The following is an 18,230-nucleotide window of genomic DNA, read 5'->3' as shown; positions in this document are numbered from 1 at the left end:
CTAATCCCACGGGCCCAGTCTCAGTGACCTTAAAGGGATAGATGTTGTAAAAATTAATACATGAAAACTTAAAAGATTAAAAAATAAAAAATGATTATTATTAATTGTATTTGCTATATTATGAATTTTTATTTATTATATATTTGGTGTCGGGTTTAATAAAAATTAATACGTCTATGGTTTCAACTTAAAAAAAAAAATCTAAATAAACATTAGCCAAAAATTGATTTTGTGGTCATAATTTCAAAGGGATTGATAGTATTATTAAATTTTCATTAAATATGGATCAGTTTCTTGAAAAAACTAAAAAAAAAGAAAAAAAAAAAGATCTTCTATAATTATTTATTCGAAACTGAAGTAGTTTTAAATGCGTACATTGTACCTAGCCTCGATTCTGTATAGAACATAAGTACAATGTACCTCTCCTTAACTTCATGGACCACATGTGAGGCTAGTATTTTGGTCCCGACAGTTAATAACTGAAATTAACTACCTGAGGGCAGCGTTGTACTATTCTAAATTACCAGAATACCCTTGTCTTCTACATGAGATTATAAAATGCCTACCAACATTTCAACCACAGGTAAAAGCAAGGATGCAGGGCCCGCCACGTGGTGGAGCCCCAATGACCCAAAAATTTCCCGGGATTTCCACAAAGTGAGGATCACCAACCACCCCACTTCCATCAATCTCCCTCAGTTTAATCTAAATCAAACCTTACAATTCCCTTTTCTTCAACAAAAATTTGGGACAACCCAGAGTGGGAATCATCAACCACTGCTGGTGAAACGGTTGTTTTTTTTTTCATCTGCAGTCTTGGAGGGCGGTTTTCCAGCTCGGGAAACCGCTCTTCTTGTCAGATTTTGGGTTTTTTTCTTTTTTTTTTTTGCTGAAAATTACACGAAAAATAAAGTAAATATTTTGTGTTAGTAGTGTTTCTTCTGTCAGCATAATCAAATCCTCTGTTTTTGTCCTTTCGGAATTTTGGTACATTTCTCTGTATTTGATCAGTGGCTGTATGTGGGAGTATCTTTGAAGTGTAATGCACATAAGAATTTCAGGCTGTGAGTTGGGTTTCTGAACCCAATTCAGGACTGAGACAACAATTTTCAAGATTTTTTCATTCATGATCAAGAGAAATGTCCTTAGACAAGCAGTGTTTGGCTCCTCAGCCTGGTGAATGGGTGAAGGGGAAGATGGTTGGATCAGGATCTTTCGGGACCGTGCATTTGGCCATGAGCAAAGCCACTGGAGGTCTTTTTGTTGTGAAGTCTGCACAGGAGGGACTGGGTCTCAAGTCTCTAGAGAATGAGGCTACCATGCTTGAGAAACTACATTCTCCATATATTGTCCGGTGTATGGGGAGGGACTCCTTTGTTGGCAGGCAAGGGGAAGGAAGACTCAATCTCTTCATGGAGTACATGGCTGGAGGCAGTTTGAGCAATGTTGCAGACAAGTTTGGTGGGATCCTGGAGGAGAAGGTGATCCGATTGTACACGAGAGAGATTCTCCAGGGACTCAAGTACCTTCACAAGAATGAGATTGTGCATTGTGATCTCAAGTGCCAAAATGTGCTCTTGGGATCGAGTGGAAATGTCAAACTCGCAGACTTTGGATGTGCCAAGAGGCTCAGGGACCTGAAATCCAAGGGGGCTTCAATGACTTCCTGGCAATCAATTAGCGGGACTCCTCTGTGGATGGCCCCTGAAGTTTTGAGGAATGAGGGTGTGACGCTTGCTTCAGACATTTGGTCCTTAGGATGCACCATCATTGAGATGGCCACAGGAAGGCCTCCATGGAGTGGTGAGGTTTCTAACCCAATGGCTGCAGTTATGATGATAGCATGTAGCAATAAGATACCTCAGATCCCAACTCATCTTTCAAAGGAGGGGTTGGATTTTTTGGCCAAATGCCTGGATAGGAACCCAGCAAAGAGGTGGACAGCCGAGGAATTGCTTAGCCATCCCTTTGTTTCAAGGCATTTGGAGAGGGAGAATTTGAGAAAGGTAGATTTTGACTCACCCAAAAGCATCCTAGATGTCAGAAACCATGAGGATGGTTCTGACTCAGATCAACCAGAGTGTGTTGATGGATGTGGGTTTTTTCGAAGAATCTCATTCTCAAAAAGGCATGGCTGCAAAGGAAAGAAAATGAACAAAAAATCACGAAAGCAGTTAGTAGAAGGTGACTTGGCTTCATCTGGCAATTGGGTTACTGTTAGATCAGGATGAAAACCTAAAATCTGTGCAAAAGGTTTCAAGTAAATATAAACATAGACTTACTGGATTTGAGTGTACAGCTAACAAGTAGAGACAAATAGGTTCTTCACATTACATTGTATTTTCCCAAGAAAATCTTTCCTTTTCAATGCACACTAGTAGGTTTGCCATAGAAACAATTCATTCTCCAAACAATTCAATCAGAAAACCAGATCATAATCTTTTGAAGCACACAGAGGCTAGGCAACTTAATGGAAAAATGTAGATTATAACAGAGTGAGTTCATTTATTCAACACAACATCAGTCCCAACCAGAGCAATTTTCCTCATCATTTATACAAAAATACAGCATTCATTGATAAAGAATTCAACTGGGTTAAATATCTTGTCTGTTAAGATGCCAACAATGAGGTCCTACTCGATTCATGTAAATGATGGTACAGGTCACAGGATATTGAGGCGCCCATTGACTATAATTGCAGGCAGAACCTTGAACAGGGTTCTATTCAGTATCTTTTATAGCATCCTGCACCAGAAACAATAAAAGAACGAGCAAATGAATTATTGTTTCAAATTTGTTGGGAATTCTGCTATAACATTTTCTTCATCAGTTCAAGTTGATTATGTCTAGTGAATTATTGCTAGATCTCAGAAGGGCTGTCTCAGCATTTTCTCAGAACAGATCAAAGGCTTAGAAACAAATAGGTAAAAATATGAAACAGATCAATAAGTCATGGAATTACCTTTGCTAGGCGTGTCACATAAGCTGCAGCCAGGGCTGTTGCTAAGAGTCCCAGGCCCAGTGTCAATAACTGGCCATTTCCTCCAGGTAAGCCAAACTCTGATTCTTCTTGCTGCAGAAACCCCCAACAAATCCCAGCCCAGAACACCAAAAAGGGAGTAAAAAGGATGAGCAAAGCAACAAAAAAAAAAAAAAAAAGCCTTCTAGATTGAATCAAATTACAAAATGTGAGATCAAAGATGATGCCACACAATTTTTCTAAAACATCCAGATGGTAAGAGTAGAAGAGCTTCAAATATTAAAACAGTCCAAAAAACAAAGGAATTCAAGGCTATGAGTACAATTTCTTATCTTTTCACAATTATTTCTTCTGCATCAAAATCTGAAAAAACGCAGTTGTATATAAACTTTGAGCATTTTCTTCATTTCCCAACAAGGACAAAGTTCAAAAACTGAAAAAAAAATCAACAAGATACACACACACACACACACACACACGGAGAGTAGATATGACACTACTATATTGTCAAATACTTTACTCACAATGATTGCTTGCCCAAATGCACCAGCACTGACATAAGCCCATGTCCCAGGAAGCATTCCCAACCAACTGCACCAAAATTTGTGGTTGAATTGGTAACAGGCATAAGATGCTCTTGATCCTCAGCTCATTTCCAATTTAATCAACAAACTATAAAAATAGGACTGCATGTATATGGGCATTTCGCCTTTCACTGAGAAAATGACTATAAATAGGGCAGAAAGGAGAGACATGATTTGAGTCACTGATCCTAGGAGAATTGGCATAAGACTCAGTTAAACTATGATCTGATATTATTCTGGTTTGAATTCACATGAAAGGCTGAATCTCCATTAGCTAACATCAATCAAGCACCTCAGGTATAAGAACTTAAGAATGCCTTTCTGGTTTTGCTTTAAATGCAATAGCATCCAGAATTTCATTCATTTTAAATAATTTCTTATATTCAAGAATTTGATTTCAAATTTGGCCAAAAGAACTAAAGAAAAAGAAGCAAATCTGATAAATGCCCTCAAGAAGAAGTGCATGAAACTGTACATACCTATTGAAGCTGATAGTGTGACAATGAGGTGGTACTGGTGTGTCAACAAGAGAGAGCTCATACAGGTTGTTAGAAGTTGAAGCAACAAAAAATATATATATAAACAAAAGGCATGTACTGTTTTGCTTCCCTTCTCTATATAAAAACAAGGGAACTCCTGTGTAAAAATTTCTGAATAGAATTACCAGAAATTATTCTTTTTCTTCTCTAATTCTCTATATGGTATCAGAGCTCCTGAGAGCTTGAAATCTAACAATGGCATATTCTCCCCAAACACCACCAACCTATTCAAGTATTTTGCAACAACAGTCAGCAACAGTTCCAGTGACGATGACGAAAGTCAAAGCAGCTACCCAACTTATTGCAATGAAGCTCGACGACAATTACTATCTCTTGTGGAAGCAGCAGATCTTTGCTGCTGCAGAAGGTTTTGGCCTGGAGGGATTCCCAACTGGATCTACCCGTGCATCCATCAGAATTTGTCTCAGCCACTCCCAGCAACAACTCTCAATTCAAATGCAACCCGGATTTTGATCTGTAGAATCACCAAGATAAGTTGATAGTTTCCTGATTGGTCAGCTTAATTTTGGTGAGCATTCTACCACAACTTGTAGTCTGTAAAACCTCTTGTGAGATTTGGGATGTTTTAACATCTTATTTTTCTGTTCGAAATGGAGCTCATATTATGCAATATAAATATGATCTACAAAAACTTCAATAGGGAGGTTTAATAATGAGGGAATATCATTTAATCAGAAGAAAACTCTCATTTATTCACTAGCCTCTGTCGGAGATATCATCTCCAAACATGATCAGATTCTGGCTGTTACTACAGGACTTGATAAAGAATATGAATCTGAATTTGTTCAGATCACTTCACCTTTGGATTTATACAAATCTTCTGATGTCTCTGCTCTTTTATTGGCTCATGAGAAGAGAATCGAACAACATAACACTACTACTACTGAATATGTTATGTCTACTAGCTTGGTATATCAGGGACAAACAAAAGAAATTCAATCCCAACTCACGGAATCAATTTCAAAACAATCCAGGAAATAAGTGGAAAGGAAAAGGTAGAAACAATGGTGAACAATTTGGTGGTGGCTCTAAACCTCAAATGCCAACTCCGGAAAATTTGGTCATACAGTGATAAAAAGCTATAAGTCTTTTGATCCCTTTTTCACTAGACTCAACAATTCCTCCTGTAACACTGCTGGAGATGGCATAAATCCTATGGAGGGTAAAGACCAAATGAGAGCTATGGTTGCTGCACCTGGTATGAACAGTGACATGTCTAGTGGAGCATGTGGGCTACAAATTGTGTCACCAATAATTTCAACAATCTCAACATTCGTACTGAATATTAGGGCAACAACAAGCAGCATATGGGCAATGGAGCAGGTTTAAATATTCTTCACATTAGCCAAGCTACTTTCTCTTCACCCACATCTTCCAAAACACTCATTCTTAGAAATATATTAAAGGTTCCTCAAAACTAATTAGTGCTATCTCAATTTGTAAGAGATAATCAGGTGTATTTTGAATTTACCCCTCTCTCTGTTTTGTCAAGGCTTTGGGAATGGATCAAATTTTACTCTAAGGGGATGCTTAAGAATGGATTGTATTGGTTCAAGCTGTCTTGCTCACAACATCAGCTCAGTTCACTAGTTACAACCTCAGTCCGTCCCAATTCCATCATTGCTTCCACCAAGCCTATCTGCCATACTTGCTAATTCTGCAGTTTCTAGCTTAGATTCCATTTGATCAAGTTGTAACTAACAACATCAGAACAATTTTGTTCTGTGTTATCAAAGACTAAGTCATCCAACTGCCAAGGTTGTTAAAATTATTTCTCTTGATGTAATGAAGTTTTGTCATATAATAAAAATTTTCTGTTTTGTGTTGTTTGTCATTTGGGTAGAAGTCATAAGCTCCCTTTCCCTATTTCTGAAACTCAGTACACAAAACCACTACAACCTGTGCATTATGCTGTTTGGGGTCCTTTACCATCAGTTTCCACAATTGATTTAAAATATTATGTTACATTAATCAATGCCTATTCTCGCTTTACCTGGATTTATTCTCTTAAAACTAGATTTGAGGTGTTTCAAGCATTCCAAAACCAAAACACAAGTTGAATTGCATCTGAACTACCCCTTCAAAAATATGAGGACTAACTGGGGAGGAGAATATCATTCCTTGACAAAACTCTGACATAATTCATCAACTTTCCCACCCTGACACTCCTGAACAAAATGGAGTAGCTGAATGTAAACATAGACATATTGTTGAGCAGGGTCTTACACTCTTAGCGTAAGCATGTCTTACACTCTTAGGTCAAGCATCTCTACCTCTGAAATACTGGGCCTATTCCTTTGCCATTGCAGCATATCTTATCAATCACTTGCCAACTCTAGTGCTCAACAACACTTGCCCGATGAAAGTTCTCTTTCATATCAAGCCAAATTACTCCGAACTAAAAGTATCTGGCTGTACTTGTTTTCCTTATCTCAGCCCTATAATGCCAATAAGCTTGAATATAGATCAACCCCTTGCACACTCCTTGGGTACAACAATCATCACAAAGGTTACAAGTGCCTGTCTCACAATGGTAGACTTTACATCTCCAGGCATGTTAAATTTGATGAGCAATCCTTCCTATTTACTCAATTTAGTGCCTCATCTTTACCCTAGTCTAGTCCAACTTCACCCCTGTCAATTCCGTTCCATGTGTTGGACCCCCAGTCCCTGCACCTATTCTATCATCTTCTACTCAATCCCAGCATGATAGTCCATTCAACAACACTCTTGAGTCTCCCGTGCTACCAACTACCGTCAAAATCCATTAGCGCCGACTCCTGTAGAATTGGTGAATTGAGTTGAATGCTCTAATTAAAACTCATCCCATGCCCCTGTAGAATTTGGTGTCATGGAGCTTCAACAAATAACAAATTGTTTCAAGGTCTTCAACAGAAGCTGTGTATTGCAGTTTAGCTCATGTAACTGCAGAGATATTGTGGTTATAATGTGGTTACAAAGTCTTCTTGGAGTTCTGGGTGTCCAACAAATGAAGCCGCCACTAGTATGGTATGACAATTTTAGCACAGTATCCTTAGCAGTGAATCCAGTATTACATTCCCATACCAAACACATGGAACAAGATTTATAATTTGTGAGAGAAAGTCATTGAAAAGAAATTGCAAGTTCAACACTGGATCAAACATCATACATACTCACAAAGGCCTTATTAGCCTCACATTTTCATAGACTAAAAGGCAAGCTACATATGGTCTCACTAACCTTGATTAGCTTGAGGTGAAGAATTAAAGCCGATAGTGTGAAAATGAAGTGGTACTGGTGTGTCAATGAGAGAGAGCTTTTGACACATATTCAGGTTGTTAGAAGTTAAAGAATATAAATGAATAAATTAATAAAAGGCATGTATTGTTTTGCTCCCCTTTTTTGTATAAAAAAGAGGTGAACTCTTATGTAAAAATGTCTTAACAGAAGAAATTCTTCTTCTTCTTCTTCTCTGATTCTCTATAATATCTCACCTCCAATAGCTTGCATTCTAGACATCATCTGCAACATAATCAGCAACTAGCTGAAAAAGTGTGCCTTAGTGGCCTTTCATGTGTGTGCCTATGTATGTGGATGCATATTCAGGCAAGCCAAAGGGGTGTCAAATTTTGATACAGATTTGTCGACACACTTGAACCCGACATGTTTTACGGGTTTAAGTTCAATATAATCATGTTCTACATGACCCGTTTGATAAATAAGTTGGTTTTAAGCCAACCTGAATAACTGAAATTTAACTCGAATTGACTTTTAAATAATTATGCTAATTAACCAACTCGATTATAAACATAACCTATTTAGCCCGCAATGGACTAGTTTAAGATTTGATTTTGAATAAAATTCATCGATTGAATCATAAATGTATTAGCTTGGAGGTTAATCATATTGACTCAAAAAAGATTTAAATCAACTTAATTATTAAATGGGTTACACCGGTTGTTACCTATTTAATAACTAGGTAAATTTTCTTTTATAAGTAAATTTTTGTTCCCATTGGGACTTGAACCTATAACCTCCCACAAACCCTCCCCATCCCTTTACCACTTGAGCCAGGCCTCAAGGGCGAACATAAATTTTGAATTTTGAAAACAATCTTTAAGAATATTTGGATAAAATGCTTCAATGTAAATTTTATCAATGTTTTCAGAACCGGACCAGTGAGCGAACCAAAAAAGTTATTGGTTCATGGTTTAGTGGTAGAACAGGTGGTCGAACTGTGGTCATAAATATATAATTTCTCTTTTATTAAAATTAAAAATAATTTTAAAAAATATAAATATAAATAAAATTAAAAATCACTAATATTTTTTTTAATCTTTCATATGAATATATTAATATTTTAAAGTTTATTAAATAAAACATATATAATACTACATATGGAAAATGGAAGTGTTTAAAAAATATTAGATATTTGAGATGATTTTATTATGTTTTTTTACAACCATTGGCACAAACCAATTAGCAATAGATTGGTGCAACCATGATCACCTTGAACCCTTGGTCCAAGGTTCAAGCCCCAAGGCTGCACACCGTGAAAGATGTGTGGCCCATTGGTAATTGAGGCTTGTTTTGACCCAAAAACCCAGATTCTTAGTTGAACCGTGGTGGGCTGGGCCGTGAATCCATTCACGGCCCATTGGTAATTGAGGCTTGTTTTGGCCCAAAAACCCAAATTCTTAGTTGAACCAAATTGAACCGTCCCGGTTCTGTTCGGTTTGGGCATTGAACCACCGGTTCGAAGCCCTTTCCACCTCAACAGCTCAACTGAACCAGATCAGGGTCTGGTCAAGGGCTCTACCGGCCGCCGTCCCGGTTCTGTCCGGTTTGGCCGTTGAACCACTGGTTCGAAGCCCTTTCCGCCTCAAAAGTTCAACTGAACCAGATCAGGGTCAGGTCAACGGTTCAACCGGCTGAACCACCGGTCCGGTTTTTAAAACATTGAATCTTATGTATGTTAAAACTTGATAAAGAAACTCAAAATCCAGGAGAAAAGGGAGAGATCCTGGATTCCATACTCAAATCACAAAATTTAACCAATCTAAGAACCATTCTTTTTTTTTTTCTTTTTCGGTGTCTAAGTGCTGAATGACTCCTCATTTTTTTCTTTCCCATTTTCTGAATTGCCACCCCTACCAAAGGATATGCAAACAATGATAGCTAGCAAGACTCTGGTCCCTTAACATGCACCAAAGTTGTAAGACCAACATAAAAGGGGAAAAGGACAGAGACGCCAGCCAAGGAACACACAGATGAGAAGAGAACAAAGAAAATGGATCTCCACAACCATATATAATCACCATAACTCAGCATGTCTACGCTAGAAATATCAGAATGGCAAGAGATGAACAGAATTTTACCTTCACAACACATACGGAATGAATTTAACAGACGTCAACCCATACAGAAAATGGAAGCAAAGGGCTCGGCCGGAGAAGGGTTACAACCCTAAAACCATTCCCCCCGATCGCTTTGTCGATGGCCATGCCAGAAACTTTTTGTTTCCCTCCACCAGTCTGAGAATCCGCTCACGCGCAAAATATCTTGCAATAAGAAAGGCAACGGCTGCAGCCACCTGCAAAGGGGGCCATTGATTAATCTTAACGAAGCAAGATATTTTAAAGATATTTTCAAGATACTTTTTGGGCTTTTTTTATCAAATGACCAAATTACCCTCCTCTTCAACCACCAAACACCTCCCCACCCTAAGTATCTTCATCCAATTTCTTCCCTTGACGAAGAAGAGGTTGTTTTGGACATTGAATATATAACTTTTATTTTATTTTTTTTAAAAAAAGGGAAAAATGGGTAGTTGAAGAGTTTCGGTGCATGAATATAAAACTTCTCATTTAATAATCAATTTTCAATTGTTTTAATGATTATATTAATAATTTATTTATTTATACTATTTATCATATTTTGGATGGTTATAGAATATAGTTTTGGACTATATTATAATATGTTTATGTATTTTAATGAAAAGTATTAAAGTATAAAATTAATGTATAAAATACCGTAATTTAAATTGAGTTCAGATTAAACTTAGATTATATAACTTGAACTCAACCCAATTCAAATTGGGTTTGGATTGAAAATCCCCATTCAAATCAAACCTGAGTATTAAAAATGATTATTGATCAACCCGGGAAAAAACGGAATTCGACCGAGTAAACCCATCCAAATAGCAAAAAGCATCTTACCGTCCCACTGATAGAGACAATGATGGTGCCAATCAAAGTCCCAAAAAGAAGACCTGCAGACATGGTTAATGGAATTGCTGGAATGGCAAGAATCTGGAACAAGAAAAATGAATCCAACTCAGAGCAAGAAGAGGAAGAAAAAGAACTGAACCCAGAGATTTCAACTGAATACTTCCAGTCCTGCATAAACAGCCACAATTAAAGCATATCCAGCTGGTCCATACCCTGTTTGTGACAAAACTAGAAGGAGAACTTCTGGCAAACTCTCAAATGGGCTTCCAACTAATTCCAAGAACTGCAACTATTCATACTTTAGGTGTAGAATTCTTGGAACATCTCAAATGGGTACCCCATTAGCTGAATATTAGGCTATTTTATAAAGATTTTTGAAAATAATTTTTATGACCGATTTTTGAGAACAATTTTGAAAAATGATTCATTTTATCGAGCAAAATTTAGTTTAAGAATTTGAAATATATTTAGGTAGTGTTTTTTTTATTTAATTCTAAATAAAACTTAAAATAAAAAAATACTTAATAATATTAAATATTAAGATGTTTGTTTTTTTTTAATATTTCTTTTTAAGTATTAAAAAATAAAAAAAAATCGATATAATATTTTTAATAGAAAAAGTCATATATTTGAATTTTTTTATTCAATCAAAAAATTTAAGAAATAAGAAATAAGTCAATAAAAAAAAAAATTTCAATATGAAAATAAAATACTTTATTTTTTATGTTTTTAAATATATTTAAAATAACTTTTATTTAGATGGTTTTATTTTTAATATATCAATATATTTATAGAAAACAACTCAAAACATTTATCTGAAAAAAAATCATATTTTATGTTTTTCTTTTTTATTGCCAACACAATATTTTGTATTAAAAGACAAAACAGGGCTTTAGTTCAAGGAAACCAGGGAATGATTGATCAATCTTACCCATAATTGAGTATAATGAAAATGCTGCAATTGACCTAAGAAATCTCAAACGGGTATGGCAGAATTAGTCTGAAATGGGGCTGCCAATATCCCATGCACAAGCACAATTTTCATCTAAATCTCTGAAATATTCACAGAATGGCATGGCAATACCACATACAGAAGCACAGATTTTCTCTAGAAAGTTCTCAAAAAGCTGAAATGGGCATGGCATTATCACAAAATTTAAAGTGACATCTTCTTCAAGCTTGGAAGATGTACGATTTTGAACCATTCATTTTCAACACCAAATTCACAGGTCACTAGGCTGTTGATTTCAGGGCAGTCTTCAATCACAAGCTCCTCCAAGATGTTGAGATTTTCAAGCAGATTCAAAGTAAAAATGGTACTCAATCGGGGGCATGTACACAACACCAAGGATTTTAGATTGGACAGAGAGAAACCCTTATGAACTGGCCCCTTCCAGATGCATTCCAAATTCTTCATATAATGAATACCCAACTACCGCAATGACACTGTTACAGTATCTTCATTAACATCTCCTTCATCGTGTTTGCCAGCCCGTTGCTTATGAATTTCTGCTCCATCCATGGTTTGAATTTCATTACATTCCCACAAAACACAAAACTCTAGCTTCTTCATATTTCCAATTCCAAATTTAGATAGCTTGGTAACAGTTAACAGGCGATCCAAAAAGAGAGCAGTAGACGTGATAAAAAATCTATTTCATCCCCTTGGAGACGTATGACAACTCGATTTTAATTCTCCAAAACTTCTACTGCTTTGGTATAGAGGAGTATGAATATCATGCCAGTGTGTGCAGCTGCGTGATGTTTATTGAATCAAAGGCCAAGTTTGCCCACTGCCACCAGAGATTCTGGCAAACTTTTCAAATCAACATCAAAATTTATTGGAGGGTAACACTGCTTAAACAAGGGTACATTATATAAAACTGATTGTCACTTCAATACAAACAAACTGAAGGATGTTGTTTTTGAATACCGGATTCAAAAGCATAAACAAGTCCACATCACAATTTATTCAAAGAGATTAGAGAAGTAAGGTTCTGAGTTCCCTTTTCTCCACAACCAAGCACAACATGAAATAACTAAACAAACAACAATCAATAAGACAATCGGCAGCTGTCCAGAAAATACCAAACTAGATGCCTTAATCTGTCACATGCAGGGAGCTTGAATGAGAAAACGATGGAGTTCTGAGAGTGGCCACTTCATGAAAAGATACCCATGTATCAACCCTTTCTTTTTTTTAGCTAAAAGGAGCAGCAGTTCCATAGTAGCTCTAGCTTAGCTAGTACTGCATATGTACAACTAAGCAACTTGCTTCTGCTTTGAGCTTGTTTCGACCTCAACTGCAGGGTTCTCCAGGGAGTCATCAAGACCTGTTCCTCATAGATAAATTAATACCCAACAAAATTACCCCGTATGAGACAGTAGAATAAAGAGTCTACATAGAGTAATAAACTTGGACATGTAATACGTATAATACAAATGTTGTTGGGGTAATTCAAACAGTGCCTTCCCACCCATGTTTTGGGGCATGGCTGTGTAGCAAAACATAAACGTTGGTTAGCCAAAATGTGCACAGCAGCACTGGCTTGTTTGGATTCTACCTTCAACTCTATAATGAATCATTTTCCAGTAGGGAGAGATTCAAATAGTAATAGGACAATTAATGTAGCAGCTGTGGATAAGATAGATACAATGGAGATCACCCTTATTTTTGAAAAGAAAGAGAAACGGAAAACCAACCTGACTGTTGAGAGGGCTCTGTTTCTTGCATCTGAGCTTGAAGTTGATCATTGATTTCTGCTAACTGTGTCCTCAAATCTATGTCCCTTTCAATTGGAAAAAAGATAGCACCCAAATTTTGTAGCAGAAACCGTTCTGATTCATTCAATGCACTCCACCAGTCTGCCTCCCCTATTATCACCTTTAATTTATGACTGCTAACTTCCTCCGAGAAGAGAATTTTGAGGCTCGGGCAATCATAGAAGCTTAGCCATTCCAAGCTTGGTGCAATCAGTACATTTCCGAAAATGCTGACCAATTTAGGCAAGTAATGAAGTGATATCTTCTTCAAATTTGGTAGGCAGCTTTGCTCCCTTTGCCCCCAATTTAGACCATCAGCAGGCCCCACTATGCTGGTCATTTCCGGGCAGTCTTCAACCACAAGCTCCTCTAATTTGTTAAGCATTCCAGCCAAATCCAAAGTAAAAGTATTAGTCAAATTGGGGCAGGAATACAATGCCAAAACTTTTAGAAAGTGTAGAGGACCCCTCCATCTAGGTGGTGGCCCTTTCCAGATGCTCCTTAAGTTCTTCATATAATGAAGACTCAAGTACTCCAGTGATTCAAGTACAATATCTTGACCATGATCATTTGCATCAACAATGGTTTTAATCTCACTACATTCCTGTAATACACAACATTTTAAATTCATCTTATTTTCAATCCCAAATTCAGACAAACTGGTTGCACTTAAATGACGATCCAGGAAAAATGCAGTAGCATGCTGGAGTATCTCCTTAATTTCAATTGAAATGTCTTTACCGTTCACATACTTCAAGCAACTTTCTTGTTCTTCAAATTTAATTGCAGATTCATGTGGCAACCGGGATATTATGCGCTTCAGATGATTGCCAACAATAAATCTAAAGTGCATCCGTGACAGGTTTATCAACGATGATCCATTTCTCAAATCATTCAAAAGCAAAACTTCTGGCAAGTGAAGTTTAAGAAAATGCAACCGATTTAAGCAACAAACTTCCTCTACAATATCTTTAATGGTCGCATTCCACCTCTCATCCTCTGGATTCACATCTATGCTTAACTCTTCTAATTGAAGCAAGCTGGATATCACATTTTGGGGAATGATTCTATTGGACAGATTGTTTTTTCTATTGCCATTAGCTTGGGGATAAAATGACACTTTCAAGCATGTCAAATTTGTCAATTTCCCAATAGAAACAGGTAAATTTATGATTTCAGTCCCTTCAAGATCAAGTACCTCAAGATGACAGAATTCTCCAACTTCAGCTGGCAGCTCCGAGAATAGTTCACAGCTTCTTAAAATGAATTTTCGGAGTTGAACCAACTTAAAAAGAGATTGTGGTAAAGATTTTATTTTAGTTTGGGACAAGTCTAGGATTTGGAGGATAGGCATGCATTGGAAAAAAGATGGAGAAATAACTCTCAGATGATGGTTACCTTGTAAGAACAATGCGCTGAGTTTAGGGCAATTCGGATTATCCAATAGCTTGGATATTTTATTATTCATCAAATACATCTCATTAGCTTCCTCCCATGTCTCATTTTTTGGTGCCTCCATGAGTCCTCTTCCATCTAATTCAACAAGTGGTATTGGATTCATTTCAGCTTCATAAAAATTCACTAACTCCTTACGAATTTCTTTTCGCATTCGGATTGACTCTCCATTTTGAAAGCTTTCCAACAAGAGGGCATTGACAAGATGTTGAACAATCTTCTCTCCTTCATTGAGTGTTTTGATTAAGTCTTCCTTCATCCAGCTATCAAGCAAATCCACTCTGTATGTTCCTTCCATCTCTAGGTGAGATGCACAATATTTTACACATTTATTTGCAGAACCTAAATGCTCCAGAACGAACGCTAATGCATTAAACAAAATTCTATCTTCAGCGTGTGATGTTGGTAGACAGCCTATTACCCGAGATGCATGCTGCCAGATGCGAACATTCTTGACATCTTTTAAGGCTCTTGCCATTAGAACAGTGGCTAGTAAATGACCCGAGCATTGTCTCAACAGATGCACAGCTAGTTGTTGGATACTCGACATAACTTCACCAACATTCTTACAAAATAATTCCCATGATAATAGATGATGGCTCCCCCTAATCTCCAGATCCGCCACTGGCACGACTGAAAAACTAGAATAGCCCATCAGAACTATCTTTTGAGTGGTGTCTGAGTTCCACCACCCATTCCCCAGGTCATGCAAATCCATTTCCACCATCCATGGATTGAAGCCATCAAGAAAGATTAAGAAATTTTGGCTTCTCAACAATTGCTCTGCTTCCCCTCTGCTAGATTTTGAGAAACCCAATTCTTCTATGATTCTATCCTGCATATGTTCAATTGCCCAACAAGACTTGACATTAACTTGAATGACGAGATCAAACATTTGCCTTATTGGTGGAAGATTCTTCAGTCTGCGCGGAAAGGTTTTATCATTTACTCCTGAAATCAAAATACTCTGAATTTCGGAAATTTGTATATTTTGTAAAATTTGGCGAATCATAAAATCGTCAATACACAAATCCAGCATTGCGTTCTTAGGCGTTGTATGCCCTGAAGACCACCGCCCACACATCGCGTCAAGGATGTGTGATGGAACATGAGCTTCGATATCATGGATGGAATGATGAAGCAATCCAGTGATTTTAGAAGAGAGGTCTGAAACACTCACTTCGTACTTCATGGAGAGGTCTGAAACACTCACTTTGTACTTCCCGTATTTTTTTTTTCTTACTTCGCGAGTAATCTCCAAAACATCTCGAATCCAGCCTCTGTGTGTTTCAATGTTCCGGGAGTTGAAAGGAGGATATGATAAAATAAGGCACACAACATCCTTCTTCCTGTTCAATTCCCCATTCAATTCCCAAAGTTTGTCCTTCATGATTCTGTATAGGATAAAATGCAAGAAAAATAAATAAATCATTAGAGTGAGTTGAGAATGCAGTTCTAGAAGACTAATTGTAGCCGAGAGATTCTTAAGCCGGAATTCAATAACATCTCTCACCCATATTGTGTTAAAATAAATTTTATGATAAAGTGGGCGATGGTGATTGGGGAAGTTGAAACAATGCTATTCATTTTCAAATCATGGAGGATTTTTTTTTTTTTAATCAGGAATTAATCTTAGGCTACTAAAATTTAATTTAGGGACCCTAAAAATATAATAATTTCTTAAAAAATGTTTTTCAATTTTTTTTATTAAAAATGAAAAATAAATCTCATTTTTAAATATGATATACTTCTCAACTCAAAAAAATAAATCTCACTTTCTAAAGATTTAAATATGATGCCAGCTAAACGAAATCATGTTTGAAATTTCTACATCATGGGAGTTATTTTATATTATATATGAATTACTTTATCACTTTTAAATAAATAATTTAGGCTAAAAATTAAAACTATTAAAATCTTATCCTATCTTCATTCAAACATGAGATAATATTAGTGGTGATTTATCATATAATTTTTATTATTTTTTATATCAATTTTTTATTTTTATATGTTATTTATTTTTTAAAATAAAAAAATTTAATTAAAAAAATTAAATTTGTAGTTAAAAAAGAAGAATTAAAAAACTTGAAGTGTGTCATATATAACTTATTATTTTAAATTAATTTGGACTAAAGTAGTGTATTAAAGTCATAAAGTGGTTTCGGAAGGGATAGCCCTAAAGCTACGTTTGATTGGCAGAACAAGATAAGATATAATATGTATATCTTAAGATATCATATTTTATTGGATATAATATATATATATATATATATATATATTAAGATATATATTTTCTATCTATTGGGATATGATACTCTTGAATATACATATGTTATGAATATGATATTATAAGATAATATGTCCAATGTGATATATTATGTCTATATTTAATTTGTGAAATAAATAAAAAATAATATGAAATATATATATATTTTAATATTTAAAATAAAAATTATATCACATTCCAAAATTTTCCATTTAAAAAATTGAAATTTCTCTTATATTTAACAATATTTATGATTATAATATTTAAACTTTATAAATAAATTTTTTATATTATGGTATTCAATATATATATATATATATATATATATATATATATATATATATATATATATATATATATACTATATTAATATTAGTTTATAATTTTTTTTAGTTTTTATTTTTTAACCATAAATTTAATTTATAATAAAAAATTATTTTGCAAAATGAGTAAATAAAAAACTAAAAAATTGATAAAAAAAAAAAGAAAAAAGTTTATGATACATGGATATGCATATCCCATATCATAGCATAGATTAATAACATATCCCATGTAGAAGGGAAAAAAACAAGAACGTGAATAATATATCTCATCACTTATCTTATCTCATATTTAATTGAACATAAGATATAATAAATGATTAGTTAACTTATCCTGTCTCATTACCAATCAAATATGGGATAAAAATATAAGATATAATATCCATCCTTTTATCCTATCTTATACTATATGCGGTCAATTAAACATGAACTAAATTAAAAAAACTTTTTGATTCCAAAATTCAATCTTTCTTAATCATTAAAAGCGTACGTACGTTGCATGCAATAAGGGAGGATAAGGAAGAGAAAGCTTACCGAAGCCTAGCCAGCCTTGCTTGCAAATCAATCTCACTCCTTGTCAAGGCTCCTGATTTCGAAGCAATCTCAAAGGTACCGATATTCTCACTCTTCCCTGCCAAGGAACCAATCTCACTCTTCCCTGCCAAGGTACCAATCTCACTCTTCCCCGCTAAGTCTTGGGAGGTTTCGCTCTTCTTCGGCTCCATGATCAGGCTTGAGAGGGAAGGTATGGATCCACGAGAATCGATCCGCTTCTATCTAGGAGCAACTTGCAGTCCACGGATGATCATTTAAGCAAACTCAGGGCCTTTCCTCTTCCAACTCCAACTACTATATCAAACCTTCTCTTCCACTCTGCCTCTCTTTGACCTGTAGTGGATAAACAGCGGCTAGACAGCATTTCATAAACTTATAATATATTAAAAATTTAAGAGCGTTGTGTGATTTAAAAACTGTTTTTAAAAATTCTTAACACTACTACATTGTTTAGAGCATGTTTGACACTGCTTTTAGTGAAAGTATTTTCTTCTACAACACTTCTATGAAAACCGCTTTTATGAGAATCTAGAAA

General features: G+C 35.7%; 2 protein-coding genes and 1 pseudogene across 2 annotated transcripts; 1 reads left to right on the top strand and 2 right to left on the bottom strand.

Annotated features, from left to right (window-relative positions):
• Positions 1 to 724: 724 nt before the first annotated feature.
• LOC117926535 (mitogen-activated protein kinase kinase kinase NPK1-like) lies at positions 725 to 2,462 on the top strand. Its single transcript, XM_034845652.1, has one exon. It carries the CDS (start codon positions 1,140 to 1,142, stop codon positions 2,229 to 2,231), a length of 1,092 nt encoding a protein of 363 aa, XP_034701543.1. The 5' UTR covers positions 725 to 1,139; the 3' UTR covers positions 2,232 to 2,462.
• Positions 2,463 to 2,481: 19 nt separating this feature from the next.
• Positions 2,482 to 11,858, bottom strand: LOC117926826 (annotated as a pseudogene).
• Positions 11,859 to 12,153: 295 nt separating this feature from the next.
• LOC117926825 (disease resistance protein RPS2-like) lies at positions 12,154 to 17,865 on the bottom strand. The gene is made up of 4 exons (XM_034846116.1): positions 17,675 to 17,865; positions 14,498 to 15,948; positions 13,040 to 14,326; positions 12,154 to 12,669 (listed from the first exon to the last, which is right to left on the bottom strand). Exons 1-4 carry the CDS (start codon positions 17,863 to 17,865, stop codon positions 12,599 to 12,601), a joined length of 3,000 nt encoding a protein of 999 aa, XP_034702007.1. The 3' UTR covers positions 12,154 to 12,598.
• Positions 17,866 to 18,230: the final 365 nt, after the last annotated feature.

This window comes from Vitis riparia, chromosome 12, assembly GCF_004353265.1.
Source record: "Vitis riparia cultivar Riparia Gloire de Montpellier isolate 1030 chromosome 12, EGFV_Vit.rip_1.0, whole genome shotgun sequence".
Taxonomy (NCBI): Eukaryota; Viridiplantae; Streptophyta; class Magnoliopsida; order Vitales; family Vitaceae; genus Vitis; species Vitis riparia.
This window is presented reverse-complemented; position numbering and strand designations above follow the sequence as displayed.

What these genes read in the sequence shown, in the direction of transcription:
- LOC117926535 (XM_034845652.1), top strand. Translation starts at nt 1,140, where the DNA reads ATGTCCTTAGACAAGCAGTGTTTGGCTCCTCAGCCTGGTGAATGGGTG.
- LOC117926825 (XM_034846116.1), bottom strand. Translation starts at nt 17,865, where the DNA reads ATGGAGCCGAAGAAGAGCGAAACCTCCCAAGACTTAGCGGGGAAGAGT. An exon ending in CAGCGCATTGTTCTTACAAG is followed by an intron (nt 14,327 to 14,497) that starts GTAACCATCATC and finishes CGGAGCTGCCAG; the next exon opens with CTGAAGTTGGAGAATTCTGT. An exon ending in AGAGCCCTCTCAACAGTCAG is followed by an intron (nt 12,670 to 13,039) that starts GTTGGTTTTCCG and finishes TATGAGGAACAG; the next exon opens with GTCTTGATGACTCCCTGGAG.